At 36.8% G+C, this 18,904-nt stretch overlaps 1 protein-coding gene across 1 annotated transcript in view; it reads left to right on the top strand.

The window, feature by feature from the left end:
• Positions 1-18,904, top strand: part of DOCK2 (dedicator of cytokinesis 2) — a 213,235-nt gene that overhangs the window by 11,828 nt on the left and 182,503 nt on the right. The window contains exons 3-14 of the mRNA XM_069772259.1: positions 2,275-2,315; positions 5,070-5,125; positions 5,286-5,382; positions 6,990-7,138; positions 10,036-10,171; positions 12,315-12,469; positions 13,105-13,186; positions 13,658-13,793; positions 14,373-14,448; positions 15,471-15,547; positions 15,895-16,020; positions 16,874-16,998. Coding sequence (XP_069628360.1) covers positions 2,275-2,315; positions 5,070-5,125; positions 5,286-5,382; positions 6,990-7,138; positions 10,036-10,171; positions 12,315-12,469; positions 13,105-13,186; positions 13,658-13,793; positions 14,373-14,448; positions 15,471-15,547; positions 15,895-16,020; positions 16,874-16,998 — 1,256 coding nt within the window. The remainder of the gene's footprint in view (positions 1-2,274; positions 2,316-5,069; positions 5,126-5,285; positions 5,383-6,989; positions 7,139-10,035; positions 10,172-12,314; positions 12,470-13,104; positions 13,187-13,657; positions 13,794-14,372; positions 14,449-15,470; positions 15,548-15,894; positions 16,021-16,873; positions 16,999-18,904) is intronic.

The raw sequence follows: 18,904 nt of genomic DNA, 5'->3' as shown, positions 1-18,904 counted from the left end.
CAATATCTGATCAACTGGCATAAGCGTAAAATAAATACAAGCAGCAGAAGAATAAGTAAACATAGAATTTTGTACATTTGTGAAGCTGAATTCATTGTCAATATTGTAGTGATAGTGTATTCCTCCATATTGATTTGATCTGTACTTTCATAATCTGCCTGAATTCTCTTACAAGTCTGCCAGAGCTACTTAAGTTTTTATTAGCATAAAGCAACAAGGGTGCAATTATTATTACTTCCTCAAAAGTAAGTTATCTGTAAATGTCATTGTAATAGTAATTTACTTTCAATATGCAGTGATGCTCTTGACCAGGTAAGAGTTTTTAAAAAATAATTATGAAGTGCTTCAACCTTTGCAAAATGTATTGTAAAATTATGTTCTTTAATCTACTTCTACTGTCTGTCAGTTGTATCTTATTAACTGCAGTTATGTTAAAAAGAAAGGCCAGCTGCTGCATTATTCAGTTATAGAGACAGCTTAGTGTTGAAAGACACTTCATATGTTGTGGTCATAAGGCTGCAAAGAATCTGAAGCTGTGTCCTGGTTTCAGCTGGGATAGAGTTAATTTTCTTTCTAGTAGCTGGTATAGTGTTATGTTTTGGATTTAGTATGAGAATAATGTTAATAACGCACTGATGTGTTTAGTTATTGCTAAGCAGTGTTTATACTAAGTCAAGGTTTTTTCAGCTTTTCACGCCCAGCCAGCAAGAAGGCTGGAGGGGCACAAGAACTTGGGAGGGGACACAGCCAGGACAGCTGACCCAAACTGGCCAATGGGGTATTCCATACTATGTGATGTCATGCCTGTTTAAAAGTATTTTCTGAATCCTCTGCCCTTAACATGCTATGTCATAGCTTGCTTTATAAAAATATGCTTGTCAATGAAGAAGTGGAATCTTTCGTGTTTTGCAAGTGAGGAAGTTCATCTCTTATCAGATATCTTAAAAATATGCTGCCAGCTGCATCTGAAGACTAACCAACAGTAACAGTTCTTTTCCTGCACTCATTTTACATGCTGTTTAAGTTCATTTTGCATGCACAAAATATATGCACAGAACATACACGTGCAGTCACAGCCAATGGGATGAAATAATTTTACGTGTTTGGTTGTAAATTGGAGACTATGTGCAGTTTTAGAAGTTGAAATTCTGTTGTTGAGAAGATACTGGGAAAAAATCCCAGTGCTGAAAAACCTGAAAAAATCTGTTCTGAGTCTGTCTTCGAGGTCAGTGATTCTCCTGTAACTTTTAACATGGCCTTTCTTACAGCATTGTTTGGGGTTTTTGTTGTTTTCATGCTTTGGTTGCATGGCTGAAAAACCTGTGCTGTGTTAGAAAAGGAGAGAGACAAAAGGTGGTAGGAAAGATAACATCTGTTCATTAAATTATACTCAGAAAAACATATGCTTTTAGTCATAAAATGCTTTCTTTGGGGTGAAATAGAAGATTAATTCAACAGAGTTGAATACTGTTGCTGTGCAGGTAATGTTTCATGATGGAACATGTGTGTAGTGGACGTGGCTTCTGCTGTAGCTTAGTAAGACTGAACTCTTCATTTTATGTTCTTTGTAGAAGTTTATTGTGACTTAACAGGGGCATAGATGGAAGAAAGTCTGAATTAGTATTTTAATTGCCACTACTGCAATACTGCACTCTTTTCCTTCAGAAGAGGTTTCTAGTTATGAATGGAGCAGAAGCCCCATAATAACCTTTCATTTTCTTGAGGTTCTAACTTGAATTTTACACTAGGAAGCTGCTTATTATTCGAGCTGGGTACAAAAGCTGTAATTCCTCATGACAGAAAGATGGCTTACTCCTCCTCCATTCAAGGAAGTTGGATATGTAACAACCATGTACTATATTGGATTAATACTACACCTAGAACACAATCAGAAGAGCTTCATGGGCTATCCAGTATCATGAGTGATCTTGGCTGAGAGAGATACATATGTGTGTGTTATATATTACATTACAAACCAGCTTATCCTACCCTTTTTATGTGAGTGTGGGGGTGTTAAATTCTCTGTAATGTTATCTGTACTTACTATGCAAGACTTGAAAGTAGACCATATAATCATACTTGCTAATGCGCAAGTCATGCTAAATATGCTTCCTGATATTCACTTTACTTTCATCTATGTATTTTTGGAGCAACTATTAATTTTTAAACATCCTACGCTAGATAGTTCTTATGTGAAACAAAACCCATGACTTTATTATATGTTTTTTTATGCATATCTTCTGTCATACTAAGTGCACTCTTTCTTCCTTTTAGATTGGTACAAGGGTTATCTAGTAAGACATAAAGGATCAGAGGTAAGATGACGCTATTTATTCCTGTGAGACTACTTTAAAAAAATCAACTCATTAAGTGTTGGGTTTTTTTTTTTTAGTATCTCTTATCAGATAGTTGTATTCTGATCTCTGAAGTCAGCTATCTCCATTCTCTTTCCTTTCGAGATGAACAAAATGATCAGCATTTGTCCTGGACAATGTTGGTAAATATTAGAAGTGAAGACTGGGAGAAACAGATCAATGAAGAAAAAATTACGGTGCCTTCAGGTTAACAGACTGATGAAGACATCATTTGAAATAAATATTTGAGAAAATTGACTGCTAATGTGTCTGTTTCTGCACTTTTTTCTATGGATTCTTTAGGCTACATTCAATCTAAACAACTCCCATTAGGCTTAAATTCTTAAATATATCTCTAATGTACAAAAATCATATTAATAAAAAACACCTCAGTATTCTTAGACCTAAAGATGGAAACCCACAAATGAATATGTTTTACCCTGGGTATGATGATTCCTGAGTTAGGTAGCAAGAAAATTACTTTTTAGTTTCAAATGCACTTTTCTAGAAGAAAAGTGTTTTTCTGAAACTTGCTCTTGGTATCGGATTTTTTTAGGGAGCAGCAATGCAAAGGCATTTGAAGTTAAACACTCATGCCTATATTACAATAAAAATGTTTGGTGGAAGTTGCTTCCCTGTAGCCTGGAAAAAGGATGTATAAAACCTTCACAGCCACTTAAAAAAGGGAATCTGGGGAGCAGAAGGAGAGTTGTGGGCAGCGAATATGCCACCAGAAAAAAATAAGAACAATCTTAAGTTGTCTATTTCTACTTTTTGTTATTTTGTATTCAATGGCTCATAGGTATTAGCAAGAATTTGCATTAACTTAGAGCAACTAATTGCTGTCTGTATTCAAACTGTACATGACAGTAGAATGTTATAGCTTTCTTTTGGAAGTATTAGATGCTTGATTTACTATTTCACTTTATTGCTTAATGACTGAACATCCTAAAAGACAGAGAAATTAATAATTATTTGTGATAATTATGCATAATCATTTTATCCAGAATTCTACCTGTTGTTTCTTATGTTCTATGAGCTCTGCATAGTACACCTCATTTGATTGCTTCCATTTCTAGCTCGTCACAGATGAGGTGGAAGCCAGGCTAGTGATAAGGTAGTTCACAAGCTCTTGATACAGCATAGTGTTTCAGTGGAAGCCACCAACAATAGTTACTATAGGCTGGTTGATCTGCAATAATTGAGGATGGATATGAGAGAATGGCTAACCATCCTTCCATCCTGACCAACACTATTATTGTGTTTTAAATACTCCTTTGATGTTTCTTTTGGCTCAAAATGCTATTGCTGTTTGTTCTAATTAAGTTTTTATTTTAATTTATTAAAATTTACTCTAAAACTAAAAAAAGGAAAATATTTACCAGAACTAACCCCATCCTTTTAACTAATTCTTAATATTGCTAAAGGGTTTCATCAAGGGCAACATGCATAACATGTTTTAAGAAGTATTATTAATTTCATATACTAAGACTTTACTAAATTTACTGTTAATGGGACCTTCTTTTTTACTTTGCTTTTTCGTGGATTCTTTTGAACATAAATCTTAATGAAAAACTGTGGAAGTGATAAGACATGATTGTGTTTTGATTAAGATCCAGTGCTAAAAGAAAATGGCTGTAAAAGCTGAAATCTAATTGAGAGAAAGACTTTGTTAAGTACCACATATGGATGTCAGTTATTGAACAGAGAAGAATCCAAGAAGAACCTAGATTAATTACCAAGACTAGATTTGCTAGTTAATGTGAGGACTGTCACAGATAGATTGATAGACAAACATTTGTTTAGGATGACTTAAAACATTTCAGCTGTTGTAGAGCAAGGACACATCACATTAGAACATTTTGTCTGGTGACCATTTTTTTTTTCTATGCAAGTCAATTAAAAATAAATGTGGAGAATGTAATGAAAGCTGGTGCCTCCTTTGTGCTGGGGCATCTTACTGCATGGTCCTAGGTAGTACAAAATTAGACTATAATCTCAGTTGCAGTGGTGCCACAAATACCTAGGAGGGCTGAGAGTTTATGGCTTTACTAAGTGTCTGCCTTCATTATGCATTGCAAATGAAAGGTTGTTCTTTTTCCTTAAAGCAATTTGTCTTAGGCACAGTGTTCCTGGCTCTTATGCTTCAAAGTAAACTTTGAGTTTAGTGTCCTTCATGTCAGTGGCCATTTTGCTGTTCATCCCTAGTGACTTCCTTTTTCTATCAATATTTCTTTCACTAGATGCAATGATCCTATATCACTGTCTCTCCTTTGGTTTGGTAATCAAGCTGATCTCTAAATTAGACTGCGTTTTTTTCCTAGAACAAGAAATATATGTGCTGATGCCCAGAACAAATGTTTCTTTACTGTATTTACACTGTATGTACAGTTTTCTGGTGGAGTAGATGGGCAGATGGGGGTGGAAGATGGTGTTTCTTATGAAGAAATGCAATTCTATGCATTCCATGTTTGCAGAAAAGGATATGACAAAACTTCTATTATTTGTGTGTCAAACACATGCATCTAGCTGGACAGAAAACTAGATAGGCAGCAGTTAATTTGGAGATTAGTTTATGTGCATAGTCATAGTTTTATGAAGAAAATTTAGAAGTGGGTTTTGAAAAGCTCTCTTTTGTTACTTACATGTTCTTGGAGAGTAAGAGTACATTGTATTTTTTCACTTTTTTTTTTTTTTTTAATCCTTCTTCAACAGGGAATATTTCCTAAGTCTTTCATCCACATTAAGGAAGTTACTCTTGAAAAGAAAAGGTATTGAATTTAACTGTTTTATTACATTAAGGATCTTGTCTGCTAAAGAATGAGTTTTAAGGCCTTTATATGCCTTAAACATAGTAACTATAATATAAACCCATGAAACTCAGATACTCTTTTTCACTTTCATTGTGTTAAATATTCTTCTCTTTCCTAGACATACAGAAAATATAATACCCGCTGAAATTCCTTTAGTTCAAGAAGTTACCACTACTCTCTGGGAATGGGGAAGCCTCTGGAAACAGCTCTATGTGGTATGACATTTTTGCATGCCATGTGTGGCCTGTTAATTAGTCCTATTTATGCATATTGAGGCCTTGTTCAAATTAGTGTTGTGTCTTAGATGCAGGGCAGGATCTGGGAGGATTTAAGAAATTACTTCTTCATCACTGCTTAAAGGATTACCATTTTCTTCAATGGCTTTAAAATAAAAGGCTGACTTACTGCTGAGGAGTGGTGTAACTTCATGCCTTTAGTTTCAAACTTGAGTATCCTGTACACGATAAATTTTTCATAATTGTTCTTTGTAGAGTTGACAAGTTTCAAGATAGGAGTATCAAACATAACTAAGATGCATTTGAAAAAGATTAACCGTGTTCTTTGGATGATAGAACAAAAGTTGTTCAAGGGTTACTGGGAACCTGTAGCTATTAACAATTGGCAATTTCAAGAAGTCAGTCTTTTTAGTTTCAACATCTTAATATTACGTTTCTTAAAGGAAAACATGTTTTCCTCCATTTTGGAGAAAGCAGTTTTTTCCTGTGAGCACTTTTACCAATACATAAAAGTGTAAAGAATTCGGAGGTATTAGTCAAAATGGCCACTGCATCAGCATCTGTGTTCCTTTTAAGTTCGCAACCAGTAGTCATGGTGGTCTTTTGCATATGCTTGTAATGCCCAGAGTGTAGTATAGAACTGTAGAAGTGATTTATGATTTCTTTTAAATTATCTTTTTATTTTAATTGGACCTGAAATGTTTTTGCAGGCCTCAGCTACCCTTCATACAGAGACCAAACCTTTCTTATGATATTGTACCTGTCCTTGGACTACAAGATTCTTGAGAGATAAAATTTGAATTTGAAGGACAGAAGGCTAATTTTTACATTAGAATAATCAGATATTTTGCATGCTATAACCCTACATTAATCCCTACTGATTCTAGTGACTTATTGTTGAATTTTTAGTCATCAGACTTCAGTTAAAGTGTTGACTGGAAAAACATCACAAGATGGTGAATCCTCTAGTACCCGAGTAGTCTCTTCTAATGGATAACCTGTTTCAACAACTTGCATTGACTGCTCCAGGATCCCAGCCATTGGATTTTGCTTTTTTTTTCTGTTTTCTGAAACATGTCACTTCTTAGTCTTCCTCCTGTTAAAGTCAACAATTGAAACTTTTCTTGTTTCAGTAAATGACGCTGAAACTGCTTTAGTGACTTCTATGCATTCTTTCACTTTTTTCTTAAATGTATTAATAATACAATCAAATGTTGTTGTTCCCAGCATGCTCTTATCAGTTTCTCATACAGAAGTAAATTGCTTCTACAGTGCTTTCTCTTGATGAGACTTAGTTAAGAAACTTTAAAACAGCACAATTAAAGAAAACCAAAAACCAAAATAACGTTATTCCCTATCCCCATACAAACTGCTTAAATTTCATGTCATTTCTTTACGGTCACATGGGAGATTCTGTCTTTAACAATTTCTAGGATGAGAGGAGGAAGAAAGCCAGGCTCAGTACTTTGCCTAATTCTTGCTCCTGCAGTAATTTAGCATTAAATATGACACATCCTTTAATTGTCAAGACCAATGTTTCACTTCAACTTGAAGCTTGAAACCTATTGTTTTCTTCTATATCTTAGACAAATAAGAAAGAGCGGTTCCAGCAGGTGCAGTCTATGATGTATGACTTAATGGAGTGGCGGTCACAGCTTCTGTCCGGGACTTTGCCAAAAGATGAGCTCAAAGAACTCAAACAGAAAGTCACTTCCAAAATTGACTATGGTAACAAGTAAGTGGCCTACGTTGCTTCTGGAAAACATGACTGATTTTAAAGCACCCATCTAGAACAGAGATGTCGATAAAGTTTTCTTGTTTGCAGTTTTGTAACTCATTAATGTGAGATCTAGACACACTGAATCTGCCTTTTCAAGCTTCTCCCTGTTATTCCTGTGATGATAATAATAGATAGCATGTTGAGGCTTCTCATAGCAAATGACTTTTTCAAAATATTAATTTGTTAATTATAGATATATGAGATCATTCACCAATTACCGTCACAGGCAAAACAGACTCACCTTGGGGAAAATTAACTCAATTTATTACAAATCAACCAGAGTAAGGTAATGAGAAATAAAACCAAATCTCAGAACACCTTCCCTCCACCCCTCCCTTCTTCCCAGGCACAACTTCACTCCCGGATTTCTCTACCTAACCCCCCCAGTGGCACAGGGGGACGGGGATGGGGTTTATGGTTATCACACCTTATTTTCTGCCGCTTAATCCTCCTCAGGGGGAGGGCTCATCACACTCTTCCCCTGCTCCAGTGTGGGGTCCCACCCATGGGAGACAGTCCTCCATGAACTTCTCCAACGTGGGTCCTTCCCACGGGCTGCAGTTCTTCACGAATTGCTCCAGCATGGGTCCTTTCCACGGTGTGCAGTCCTTCAGGAGCACACTGCTCCAGCGTGGGTCCCCCACAGGGTCACAAGTCCTGCCAGAAAACCTGCTCTAGCGTGGGCTCCTCTCTCCACAGATCCACAGGTCCTGCCAGGAGCCTGCTCCAGCGTGGGCTCCCCACAGGGTCACAGCCTCCTTCAGGAACCCACCTGCTCCGGCGTGGGGTCCTCCCCGGGCTGCAGATGGAGATCTGCTCCACCGTGGACCTCCATGGACTGCAGGGGGACAGCCTGCCTCACCATGGTCTTCCCCATGGGCTGCATGGGAATCTCTGCTCCAGCGCCTGGAGCATCTCCTCCCCCTCCTTCTTCACTGACCTTGGTGTCCGCAGGGTTGTTTCTCTTACATGTTCTCACTCCTCTCTCCAGTGGCTGTTTCTCCCCATCCCAACTTTTTTCCTTCTTAAAAATGTTATCACAGAGGCATTACCGCTATCGCTGATTGGTTGGCCTTGGCCGGTGGCAGGTCCATCTTAGAGCCGGCTGGTATGGGCTCTCTCGAACACAGGGGAAGCTTCCAGCAGCTTCTTACAGAAGCCATCCCTGTAACCCCCCCCCCCACTACCAAAACCTTGCCACACAAAACCAATACAAGTGTATACAGCCTTTGCTAAAGGCACCACATTGCTACCCTCCCCCTCCCTTCCATCCCCCAATTTACCAGGGAATTTCTAGGCAGAACTCTGGTTCTGGCAATAGAATTGAAACAACCAGCAATAGAATAGTTATTTAACAAAATGCATTGTCTGCTTTGTGCTAATGAAAAGTCACTGCAACACAACTCATTTTTGGCAAAAATGTGGGTTTGTGGGGTTGAGTGGTGTTCCACCATCTGATAAAGGGGAAGAGAGAGCTTGGTAAACAAATCTTCATGGTATTGGTTTTATAGGCACTGGAATCTGCTTATAAACTGTATTTAGCTATTACAAGTGACTGTGGTTATTGTGGCCTAAAGGCCTACATGCAGCTGAAAGTATTCAATTAGCTGTGGCTAGGCATAAACAATGACCACGATGCGTTATGAAACTCTTAACTCGTTCACTGTGACTTGGATGCAGAGATTTCTGATAAACTGTATTCTTACACAACACGTTATGGGAATACATGTGTCCTGCTACACGATGTGGAGCTGAATGGTCACTCCAAGACAGATCTTACTTGGAAATGCTCCAATCAAAGAAGCCTAGCTCTGATTAAGTCAACACTAACATTTCTTTGCTTTCAGACTTTTGTTTTCACACTCTTCTCTTCTTTCAAAATGATGAGATAGTAAGCTTTTTCCTTTAGAGAAGCAGGGGGGAGGGGATTTTTAAAATGTTTTGGGATTGTATAGAGGAAAAGTGCAAGTTGGGTAGTGCCTTTAAGTGTGGGATTGAGTTGTGACGCGTGAAGGAAACTTGCCGAACTGTGGAGAAGTAATAAAGGGGAATGACAATGGAGGCTGAGTGGATCATTGTGGGAGAGGAGATTGAACAACAAATCAGGAGAGGTTGTGGATAATCATGTCAGGTGATGAAGACACCTTGCAGTCTGATACAAACTGCTTCAAACAACATTAACAGTGACGTAAGGGCAGCCAGTACATTTTAGAAACTGTGAAAGGTATAGTCCAGTGTGAAGTAGACCAATTTTAGAGGGGGATAGGAGGAGTGAGATCCTAGATAGGCAAGAAAGGGTACTTCTTGGCTGAGATGACACCATGACACTGTGGGCAAGAATATGTAGGATGTATGGAGGTAAGACTTAAAGTTTGAGTTTTGAGGAAAAAAAAAAAGAAGTGTGGAAGGAAAAAAGGCACTATTTGTATGAGAGCAAAGGAGAATAGAGCATAGTAGTTAGTTAACAGGACTGGGAGAGTAAGAGAGCAATGTAAAAGCAGAAGGTAACAGGAAAAACCTATGCATCTTGATTACAAAGGTTATATGTTAAAAAGCAAAACGGATGAAGACCGCTTGAAGTCACTGAACATGGTGAATCTATTTTATGTGACAGGCATTTAAATGCTTTGGTGACATTACTATAAATTCTGAAAACTGATAAATACTGTTCAGCAGCTTGAAAAGAAAATCATGGGGTTTAGTTAAATTTTTCTTCAATCAAATACTGTTGCGTATATTAAAACTTACTTTATTCCTTTAAAACTTGAAGCAGCAACTTGTGTGTTACATTTCTAAGCTTTATTTTTATACAAGGAAATAACCCTGCCATTATGCTCTTTGTATTTTCACAGGATACTTGAACTAGATCTGATAGTTAGAGATGAAGATGGAAATATCTTGGATCCAGATAAAACCAGTGTCATCAGCCTATTTCATGCACATGAAGAAGCGACTAATAAAATCACCGAGCGAATTAAGGAGGAAATGGTAGGAATGACTGGCCAACCTTAATGCTTCCTTTGTTAAAATCAAAATGAAAAACCAGTATAAGAGTTGAAGGATGTAACCTTCTACCACAAAAGTTGGTGGAAGCTTTTGTCTCTGACTGAACTAAGTGGAGATTCATATTCCTGTGTTATAAATGTGGTTAAGCCTCAAATTGAGTTAGTTGCATTTGTGCCCTGGATTCAGACTGTGGGCTAGGCTGAAAGCCTGTGTCTAAAGCTGGTTCTAAACCTGTTCTTGGATTCCTAAATAGAAATATGTCTCCTCATTCCATCTGTGGGCTACTCAGTAGGGTCATTCACATAGTTAATAGTTGCATACTTGGAGTTCAGACTGCAAGCTACGACTAACCAAAGCTCTTTTTTAGAAGGTCTTGTTACAACACTAGTTGTTTGCTATGTGTTGCTGCTTATTAGTCAGTCTGATGGAGGTGAAGAATTTAAGCTCACTAAAGAGGAACTCAGGTGAACTCAGCATAATCTTGTGGACACCAGAAGTTAGCAGGCCTAAGCAAAGCTGATGAATGCATAAATTTCATCTTTTAAAACGCAAAGCAGGTGACTACACTTCCTTGACCTTTTTCTATATTAAATCTGTTCAGGGAGTTGTAAGGTACTTGGGTTCTTTTCCTCATTCATGGGAAAATAAACAGTAATAAAGCAAGTAAAACACTTGACAAAAAAAGGTTGGGCTGTTAAGACACTTCAATAATGCCCATGACAAATCAATGGAAAACACCTTAAGAGTTGTTCTCATAAGTGTCACTAAATAAATCTTGCTTCCCAGACATCAAAATGTAATTAACTGACAATATAAGGGAAATAAAACTTCGTAGTCTGCAACAGACTTTGTTGACTTGTTTTAAAAATAGAGCCAACCAATGGATAAAAAGAGCTTTAGGCCATCAAATGGTAAGTAGCTGTTTCTAGGTGGTTAAAACGAGAGGTAGGTAGAAATTAGGAGCCTATTTTTGAGTCGGTGAACCTGCTCAGCTGTGTCCTGATCTCAGCATGTATTATTTGTCTCCTTTTCAAAGAGGTGTATTTTGTTTTGCTAGTGTTCCTAGCTTTCAGACTTGTAGACTTACCTCTGGAGTGACAGCTTGATACTTTCTCTTCTCTTTAAAAGTGGTGATAATGTTTCAGCCTTTACATAATTGCCCAGTGGATGAAGAACTGGCCTAAGATATGGAAGTCATAGAATCATAGAATATCTCAAGTTGGAAGGGACCCATAAGGATCATCAAGTCCAACTCCCTGCTCCCTTCCCCTAAATGGGTTTAAGTTCTTACAGCATAGCAAACATTGTCAAATCTTATAGGTGCAGTCTTTTACCAAAATTTTAGTAAAAGACTTCAGAATAGTTCCACTGAAAGCAGCCTGATTTTCTTGGGAGGTAAGTTTTTGAATACATTCATATACAGGAGGGAAAGTTAAGCTGGCTCTTTTCTCCTGAATGAAAGTAAATGTAAGATTTTCAAGAAAGTAAGGTTTCTGGAGGTGAAGGGAAGTGAAGAGAAACAGCTGAACTATTGTGTTCCTTGGAAATATTTATAAAAGTAATCCCTGTTCCATTTCTAAAAGGTGATGCCTACCTGGAAAGCATAATATGCTTAGAATCCCATAAAAAGGAAGCTCTTACTAAGTCCCCTAAGTACTGCAAAAGATGGATTTAAGGCATCTCAGTCATCAGCTTTTTCATTATTTGCACACAGAGCTAGCTCCCTAGTCTGGGTACAGTGTTTTGAAGAACCCAGTCTGAGCTTTTTATCTCCTTGCCTACACTGAAGGCTCTGGAGAGGAAGGTGAGATCTTCCGTACCTATGTCACTTCTGCACCTTCTAAGGTGCTAACTTGCTAGCTTAATAGTAGAAAAGGATGCTGATATACTGGTAAAGTGTTGCGGAGGGTCAGAAACTTATTTGTAGTCATGTCTGCATTAGTAAGCAATGTCTTTCAGAGGAATATACAGGGCAATGCTTATTTGCTGGAAACAAGTATTTTTATCCAAATTTTCTATGATTTTTCAAGATTAACTGTTACATATGATAAAAATTGAAATTGCTTGTAGTATCCCACCATTTTAATTCATGGATCTAGCGAATGATTTTCTTCCTCCTGAGTAGTCAAAGGATCAACCAGATTATGCATCGTATTCCCGAATGTCTTCATCCCCCACCCACAGCCTATATGTCTTTGTGCGCAATTTTGTTTGCCGAATTGGAGAAGATGCAGAACTCTTTATGTCACTATATGATCCACAGAAATTAACAATTATAAGGTAAGCTTTCTTTTTTTATTGCCAAAAAGTAGCAAAAGGAGCTAGCCAAAATGAAGTAAAATGGTTGCCAAGATGCTAGTAATGCAGGGAATACGTAAATAAAAGGAAGAAAACAAAAAGCAAAGGCAAGTGTGGACAGATCTAGTCATTGGCAACTACTAAAGAATTCTAGGGTAAGGGATGCCAAATATTTTGATAGGTAATTCCTGGATTGAACATTTCAGAATTTTGGAGACGCCTGAGACCACTTCAAAGTTAAGTGATTATTCTTGATGGTGAATGTTGTGGTGTCTGGAGTAAAGTGCGGAAACAGGGGCAAGAGGACAAAATGGGAGTAATTTAGAAATTCAAAGATAGATTAGGATTCTTTTGAGTATTCCCATCAGACTGACGATGGTAATGTTTCCTACAAAAAAGGTGCCATTCTGGTTTATGTTCAAGTTATTTTTCAAAACGTACTGATGGTATTTTGTATAGCATTCTTCTTGACTTTTTAGTCTGGTATTAGGTTTAAACAATCACCACAGACTATTGCCTGTTATGCAACCTTTGTTATGTACCGTGGTTTTTTAATGTACTGTGAAAGGGAAGAAGTTTTAAATCACATGACAATAAGATATTTATCTTCAAAACAGTGAGAACTACTTGGTGAGATGGGGGAGTAGAGGCTTTCCAAAGGAAATTGATATGCTCAACAATCTTAAAGTAGTGTTCACAGTAAGTCTTTTCCAGTTTACCTTACTATGTATTTGCACATCGAATTCTTTTCTGTGTGATCACTATCAGAAGTCCTGAAGATTGAGCAAGATAAAGGAAGCAGAAGTAATCTTAGAAACAGAGCAAGATGACCAGTCATTGAGTGCTTTAAGGCAGTGACAATGCTTCATGTCCCTTCTTCAAATCAATTTGCTGCCTCATAAATTTACTGATGACTTTTTTTTTTTGTTTGCTGTACCTCTTGATTGCTACTATTTCCTCTATTTATCTTACCTTGTATTTTCTTCAAACTTTAAGCTGTCAGGTTTTTAATCCTTTCTGTGGGCTCAGTTTGGTTATTGGGTTTGGTTGTTTTTTTTTTTTCCATGCATTACTGAGGCTCAATTTATTACTGGAGTACCTCTTTAATTTCACAACTTGGTTCTTCCCCAAGCAATATTTCAATTCTTTTTTTTTTTGTTTGTATCTTAGGATCTTGGAAATAAAGACCTTAGCAGAGACAAAATTTATTTAGTTTGTCAAATAGTCCGAGTTGGAAGGATGGATCTCAAAGACAGTAACTCAAAGAAATACACACAAGGACTAAGGCGGCCTTTTGGAGTGGCAGGTAACTGGTGTCTCCTATGTTACATCTGAAGCAGGACCCCAGTGATACTTGCCAACCCTGGACCATAGAATCTCTACCAAGACATGTCAGAATGCGCAATAGCTATATCGACTATCTTCCATATTTAATCTTTTAAGTCCATAAAGACTGCGCCTACATAGCGTTTTAGTTCAGGTCAGAAATGTGCTTTTGAATTTAATTTCCTAATAATTCATACTTAGTGCTATGCAGTGAAAACCCAAGCATAGTACCAGGTATAATAATAAAATTCCTTGCAGATAAAAGAAAAACTAATGATTTTTTGCCCAGAGCACCACCAATGCACTCATACCTGTATTTACAGGATTAGACCAAAACTAGTCTGAAGTAATTCTCCCTTTATACAGCATCATGTTTGTAGCGTGGACTTTGCACTAAACGTTCTGCCCCACATACCTACCCTTATTGGGCTACGCTTCTTGCTAGTGAAAAAGCTGTATTTACCTTGAGGCACAAGAACATTAATGCACATTATTCATAGATAAGAGGAAGTATTTGCAAAGCTATTATGTTTTGATTATTTTTCTTTTATTCTTCTAGTTATGGATATTACAGATATCATAAAAGGAAAAGCTGAAAGTGATGAAGAAAAGCAGCATTTCATTCCCTTTCACCCGTAAGATAGTCATAGATATCTTTTTTTTTTTAATACGCACAAAAATATTTCTATATCTCTTTGGCTGTAACAATCTGTGAAACCTTTCAAGAAAAAATAATTTTTCCTTGTAATAATTTTATGTTGCAATAGTGCTAATTATTTAAGCATCACTTTAGAAGGCATTTAAGACTTGACAGGGGTTACATAGCACGTTAAATGAATGTGTATTTCTATGAATGTGCTCCTTCAGACAGCTGGTACTGTGTCCTATTTAACAAAACCCAAGTTAAATAGTTATACATACTGAACAGCAAGCTTTGCAAGTATGGATAACTAGTAATTTATGTGCTTGATTCTGGTTTGAATTTGAGAAAAATCTGAGTAAAAACTGGGTTTCAGTTAAAAAGTAGTTGAATTGTCATACGTTAACTATCTTCAAAAAAAAATGCCAGATCAGCTGCCTAAAAACATGATACTCGCAGATTAAATGCATAGATGCCAGTATTCACTGGAAACATGCTTGGGCATTCTACGTAGCACTGCTGCTATGTACTATGGAGAATAAATTTAATTCTGAAAGACCCAAATATGACACACTGGTTTATTATTTCACTTGTTTACAATTTGATCCAACATGCTTGTTATGTGAGAATTTGTTTCTAATTTCAAAAGCAGCTGAAAAAAAAATCAAAGTTCATTCATTTGCCAGGCTGTTTATCAGGGAAAGTGAATTGGACTGGCATGTTGGTGAATGCATTCACATTGTGTGTTCCTACAAAATGATAAGCTTCCATATTGTCAGTCTGTCACAAAATGCCATTCCTAAAGTTGTTGATTTAATCTTTTTCACTGCAGTGTACAAATAAGCTTAATGTGAGTGGTCTGCAACTTGAAGTGAGAGATAATGAAATTTAAGAACATATCACAATAAGGTCAAGTACAGCAAAGAGGACTGAGGCTGTTTGTCATCTATGTTCTGAATGGTGTTTGATATATCTAGCACTTAATTGCTAGTAGGCATTGTTTTTTTTCCCCTGCAGGGTAGCGGCAGAGAATGACTTCTTACACAGTCTCCTAAGCAAAGTCACTGCATCTAAAGGAGACAGTGGTGGACAAGGTAAAGTAGATTTTATTTATTTTTTTATTTTTAAGTAAAGTAACAAGGTCTTTTTGTGGAACTTCATTTTAGAGAAAGGCTTTTATGTTAAGGCTGTAACACCACCATGGTGGTGGGTCAACATTGAAGCTGGAAGTGAAGAATCATGAGTTTGTTGCAGAATCTTGGAGGCTATTTAAATTAGTAGCTAGAGTTTTGGATTATAGAGCTTTTACTTTTGGCTAAAGGAAGTGGGGGAAGTAAATTTGTATCACTGTTTGGTGGGTAGAAGGGCCAATCATCTGAAGAGAGATTTTTTTTTTTCCTTACAATAAATGTAATATTTTTTTTTTTTCCCCTCTTAATAGGTCTTTGGGTAACTGTGAAAATGCTTGTTGGAGATGTGATTCAAACTAGGAAGGACTATCCACATCTTGTAGACAGAACCACGGTTGTTGCTAGAAAGCTAGGATTTCCTGAAATAATCATGCCAGGTGGGAGGTGCTTTGTTCTGTAATAGGGAATGAAAAAAAAAAATCCATTCCTAGGTTAATGAGCATCAACTGCAGCGTTATTTACTTACTTCTGTAATGAGTAACTCAGAGGCTCTTTAGAATTCACTCTTCATAATAAGTTATGTTCCAATATTAGAAGCTTATATAAAATAGTGAAACCCTTGGAAAGTATTTTCTAGTACTTAAACAGAAACAATAAAATGAAGACAATTGAGGGAGAATCCAAGCTCCTTGTACATAGCTTTCTTGTCTTCTAAGTAGATTATGGTGTATGCTTACTTGAATTTTAAATTAACCTTATTTTTACTGTAACTTACCACTGTTCTTTAATAAATGTATGAGTTTACAATATCTTGATTTTGGGGGGTGGGATTTACAGTAAGATATTTTCTAATTAAAGTAATTCACTGTCTGCAGTGTTCCTTTTTTAAAAACAAATGCCACACCCCCCCAAACCCTTCAATCAAATCGCGATACTTCTTTTAAAAGAAGTCATTAATTTGTTCACATGAGAAAATTAAAATATAAAGCTCCCTCTAGAAAGAGAGCTGTCTATTTGGGGAAAACTCAGTAATGGCCTCATCCGTCACCTCACCAGCAGGTGTCAGTGCAGGACGAGAATTGCTTCAAGTGACTTTGAGGACTCCCATTTGGTTCGTTTCACATCACACAGTAGTGTTTTCTTAGCTAAGAATAACAGATGAAAACTTAAATTCAGATGGAAAACAAGACATTTTTATCCCTTTCACTGCAGAAAAAGAGGTACTCTTGTGAAGTTCAGTTGACTCTATGTTTTCACAGCATTTTTTTAACCTTTCCATTTCTTTTTTAGGAGACATAAGAAATGACATTTATATTACATTGCTGTATGGAGATTTTGATAAATACAATAAAACAACTCAGAGAAATGTAGAAGTGATAATGTGTGTCTGTGATGAAGACGGAAAAGTGATGCCAGTAAGTCGTCTTTTTCCTGTATAATGGATGTAGAAACATGAGTTACATCATAGAAGTAAGCCTTAAACTTCTTATAAATTTTTATAAAATACCATTGTGCAAAAACTTGCAGTTCCCTCACTTGTCATCTTGTGACAACTTGTGACTGATAAGTTTTATGATGTTTAAAGTGACATATCTGTTCAAGTCCTATAAATGTCTTGCATAAAACTGTAACGAGAAGTAACACTGAATGACCTATTTTAGCTGTGCCAAGGAACAAATGCTGTTTCTAACAATTACTGTGTTCTTACTCTAGGGTTTTTCTTGTGGAAATTCCCAGAGGAATGCAATTTGTACATTAAAATATCAGAAGTACCATTTCTGCTACATAACAAACACTTGATTTGTGCCAGGACTGTGTCATTGTCCCTTGAATGAAGCACATGTCAAATAATTAAATTAGTGACAACAGAGGAGTGTGGACACTGTACATATGCAAAATAAATATTTACAGTGCCTTTTTGCTTGTCTATTTCCATTTGGAGAAATTTTTGTCTCTTCCTTAGGGCTTTTTAACACCAGTTCAGTATTCAGGGGGATTTTTAGCCTTTTCTTTTCTGAGCTTTGTACTGTTCACTAAATCAGTACTGTGATCATGAGGGTGAAATTATAATGATGCTTTTTGAGATAAAACAAAGATGGAGTAACTCATTGTGGTTCATGACTTGCTGAAGTATGTTTATGAACTACAATTAAATGCTTGACCTAAAATTTAACTTTACAGCTTGAATGAAGAAGATCTTAAACCTATATAATGCTTACGATCCATACAACAAACACTAACCTTGATTACAAAACACTACCTATACATGTGAAAACACCTAATCATGACTTGCACGTTCAGAAGTTAACTCTGTTGTGAAATCAACCTCAGCAACCTCTAGTCTGTCTATTCACAAATAATGTGCTTAAAATACAGATACCAAAGTATTCCTTAATGAAATTAACCTTTTGTAATGCATTAAACCTTGCATTCCAATGTTATGTATGTTCAGTTCTGCAGATGCATCCTTTCTCCAACTAGTAGGAGAAAGTGGATTTGTCACTTTGTCTATGATCTGAAACGTGTCCAAATCATGCCTGCTTTCTGTGGGTAATATGCCTTAGACATGTTTAAGCAACAATTTTGAGGAGTTAATTGAAATACTGTTGAATGCAAGTATTAACAAAAGTAACTGGTTTTCCCTTTTAGGCTCCAAAAAACAAATAAATACCAATAAACTTTCAAATCCATGAATTTATATTAATTTCACTGTTTCTAATTATACATGAATAAAAACAGGTATATGTTCACTAAACACAAGACTGGTTGGCTCTGTTTAGGTATCAAACTAGTTTCGGTTGAAGAGCTAACACTAGATTTACTGTTTCAATTAAAAGGGCTTTTATTCCAAGTGATTGTCACAGAATACATTCAAACAAGTTTGTGCATAAACTTTGAAAAATATCCATTCGAGCAGATGAGACATACCTTCCCGCAGTTAAATCACTCTGACCAGACCTTACAAAGCATCTTCAGGTATCAGCATCACACCCTTCTTGTCACAAGGCATCTGGTGTTTGAAGCAGACTTCTAAGATTCACTGGATTTTCAGCAGGAAAATTGCGCCTTTGCAGTAGTTATCGTAGCCTATATAGTGTTAGTTTCATCTGTGCCTTCAGTAGAGAATTTATTATGTTTGCTTCTTTCCTGCACTTCAGTTTCATGTCTGATGCCTAGTGTCAGTGATCCTGCTTCTTCTGTTACCAGCATTAGCAGTTACTCTGCATGTACAATCCTAAACCGCAATCAGCTAGGAAAGATGGATGTAGGCCAAGACTCTTCACAGATTCACTAAACAAACTGAATTCCTAGGTTACAACG

This window comes from Haliaeetus albicilla, chromosome 27 (genome assembly GCF_947461875.1).
Source record: "Haliaeetus albicilla chromosome 27, bHalAlb1.1, whole genome shotgun sequence".
In the NCBI taxonomy this organism is placed as follows: Eukaryota; Metazoa; Chordata; class Aves; order Accipitriformes; family Accipitridae; genus Haliaeetus; species Haliaeetus albicilla.
This window is presented reverse-complemented; position numbering and strand designations above follow the sequence as displayed.